Source organism: Rhea americana, unplaced genomic scaffold, assembly GCF_003343005.1.
Source record: "Rhea americana isolate MKP2758 unplaced genomic scaffold, rheAme1 scaffold_695, whole genome shotgun sequence".
Classification (NCBI taxonomy): domain Eukaryota; kingdom Metazoa; phylum Chordata; class Aves; order Rheiformes; family Rheidae; genus Rhea; species Rhea americana.
This window is the reverse complement of record NW_028186862.1, coordinates 23,634-25,994: the sequence shown is the minus strand read 5'-3', so window position 1 is coordinate 25,994 and position 2,361 is coordinate 23,634. Positions and strand designations below refer to the sequence as shown.

Below are 2,361 nucleotides of genomic sequence, written 5' to 3'. Positions count from 1 at the left end.
GGGACGCACTGCGTGGAGACGGTGCGTTGCACCGGGGGGCGCGTTGCGCGGGGGTGTGTGCGCCGTGCGTGGAGGGGGCGATTCGTTGGGGCTGCGCTTCAATCCTGGGGGGTGAGGGGCAAGCCGGAGGGGAGGTGCATCGTAGCGGGGGGTGCAAGGCGCTGGCGTGTGCATTGCACCGGGGGGAGGAATGCAGTGCGTTGGAGGGGGGCAGCGCCATGCGCAGGGGGGCACCAGGCACGGGGGGGGGGACGACACTGTGTATGGCGGGGGGCTGCCTTCTGAGGGTCCCAGAGGCCTGGAGGGGCCCCGCGGGTGCCCCAGGGCCTGGCAGGGGTCAGTGGCGCTGCTGGGCCRGGGTCTGCCCCTTGCCAGGGGTGCTGGGGACTCCCCGCTGCCTCCTCCGGCAGGGGGGCTCAGGGATGGAGGGGCCGGATAGCCCCGTGGGAATGGGGRTGGATGTACATCCCCGTGGGAAGGAGGTGGGGGAGGGTCAGCAACCAGGACACCTGGGCTCCCCCACCAGCGCCATGACTCGGTTTCCCTCCGGAGGCTGCAGCGTGGGGGGGAGGAGGGGGCCCAACTGCCCCTGGGATCCCCAGAGCAGGGTCTGGGCTCAGAGCCCCCCCGGGGCACGCGAGGGGTGTCCCGGAGCCCTGCCGCCCCCCCAGGGCATGGGGCCACCCCCAGCACCGCTGCTGCGGCCCAGCGCTCGCCCTGTGCCCCCGCAGGATTCGGCCTTGCCTCCGGACAGAGCCAGCACCGCCGGCGCCATGGGCAACATCTTTGGGAACCTGCTGAAGAGCCTCATAGGGAAGAAGGAGATGAGGATCCTCATGGTGGGGCTGGACGCCGCCGGCAAGACCACCATCCTCTACAAGCTGAAGCTGGGCGAGATCGTCACCACCATCCCCACCATAGGTGTGCGGGGGACGCGCTCGGGGGGCGACCCCCACCCCGGATGCCTGGGTCCTGTGTTAGGGCTTCACCCCTCCCTGCCTCAGTTTCCCCACCTGGGCAGCCCTAAGGGCAGGAGGAGCCGAGATGGGACGTGGGGATGGAGGGAGAGGCCAGCGCTGGCGCCGGGGAGCGCGCCTGGGGCGTTCGCGGCTGCGCGTGCCTCAGTTTCCCTCCGCTGTCGCTCCCTGCAGGCTTCAACGTGGAGACGGTGGAGTACAAGAACATCAGCTTCACCGTGTGGGACGTGGGCGGGCAGGACAAGATCCGGCCCCTCTGGCGGCATTACTTCCAAAACACCCAGGGTAGGTCCCCGTGTGGCGGGGGGCCGGGCCGGCCCTGGGGCCGCTCCGGCCTGCCCCCCAGCACCGTGGCCTCGCCCCGCCAGGGCTGATCTTCGTGGTGGACAGCAACGACCGGGAGCGGGTGAACGAGGCGCGCGAGGAGCTCATGCGGATGCTGGCGGAGGACGAGCTGCGGGACGCTGTGCTCCTGGTCTTCGCCAACAAGCAGGTGGGGGGCGGGGGGGGCGCAGCCGTGCCCATCCCCGTGACGTTGGGGCTGGGGGGCCACAGCCCTCACGGTGGGGCTGTGCTCATCCCCATGGCATCGGGACCRTGCCCAACCCCATGGCATCGAGGCTAGGGGTTAACAGCCCCCATGGCATGACTATGCCCATCCCCGTGGCAGCAGGGCTGTGCCACTGCCATTACATTGGGGCTGGGGTTTAGCAGCCACTGCAGCAGGGCTGTGCCCATTCCCGTGGTGTCAGGGCTGTGCCTTCCCTGTCTGGGCTGGAGTCTTGCAGCCGTCACAGTGGGGCTGTGTCTATTCCCGCAGTGTTGGGACTGGGATTTTGCAGCCCCCATGGCAGGGCGGTGCCCATCACCATGGCATCAGGGCTGGAGTTTTGCAGCCCCCACAGCAGGGCTGTGCCCATCCCCGTGGCGTCGGTGCTGGGGTTCAGCAAGCCCCGTGGCAGGGCCGTGCCCATCCCCGTGGCGTCGGTGCTGGGGTTCAGCAAGCCCCGTGGCAGGGCCGTGCCCATCCCCGCGGCGTCGGTGCTGGGGTTCAGCAAGCCCCGTGGCAGGGCCGTGCCCATTCCCGCGGCGCCGGGGCTGGGGTTCTGCGGCCCCCGTGGCAGGGCTGTGCCCATCCCCGCGGCGTCGGTGCTGGGGTTCAGCAAGCCCCGTGGCAGGGCCATGCCCATCCCCGTGGCGCCAGGGCTGGGGTTCAGCGTCCGGCGCGCGACGCCCTGCTCTGCCCTAGGACCTGCCCAACGCCATGAACGCGGCGGAGATCACGGACAAGCTGGGGCTGCACTCCCTGCGCCACCGCAACTGGTACATCCAGGCGACGTGTGCCACCAGCGGCGACGGGCTCTACGAGGGCCTCGACTGGCTC

General features: G+C 70.6%; 1 protein-coding gene across 1 annotated transcript in view; it reads left to right on the top strand.

The window, feature by feature from the left end:
• Positions 1-720: 720 nt before the first annotated feature.
• The window catches only part of LOC146586375 (ADP-ribosylation factor 3-like), a 7,018-nt gene continuing 5,377 nt past the window's right edge, over positions 721-2,361 (top strand). Inside the window, exons 1-4 of the mRNA XM_085321422.1 lie at positions 721-921; positions 1,152-1,262; positions 1,346-1,470; positions 2,227-2,357. Of these exons, the coding sequence (XP_085177548.1) occupies positions 774-921; positions 1,152-1,262; positions 1,346-1,470; positions 2,227-2,357 (515 nt within the window). The 5' untranslated portion in view covers positions 721-773. The remainder of the gene's footprint in view (positions 922-1,151; positions 1,263-1,345; positions 1,471-2,226; positions 2,358-2,361) is intronic.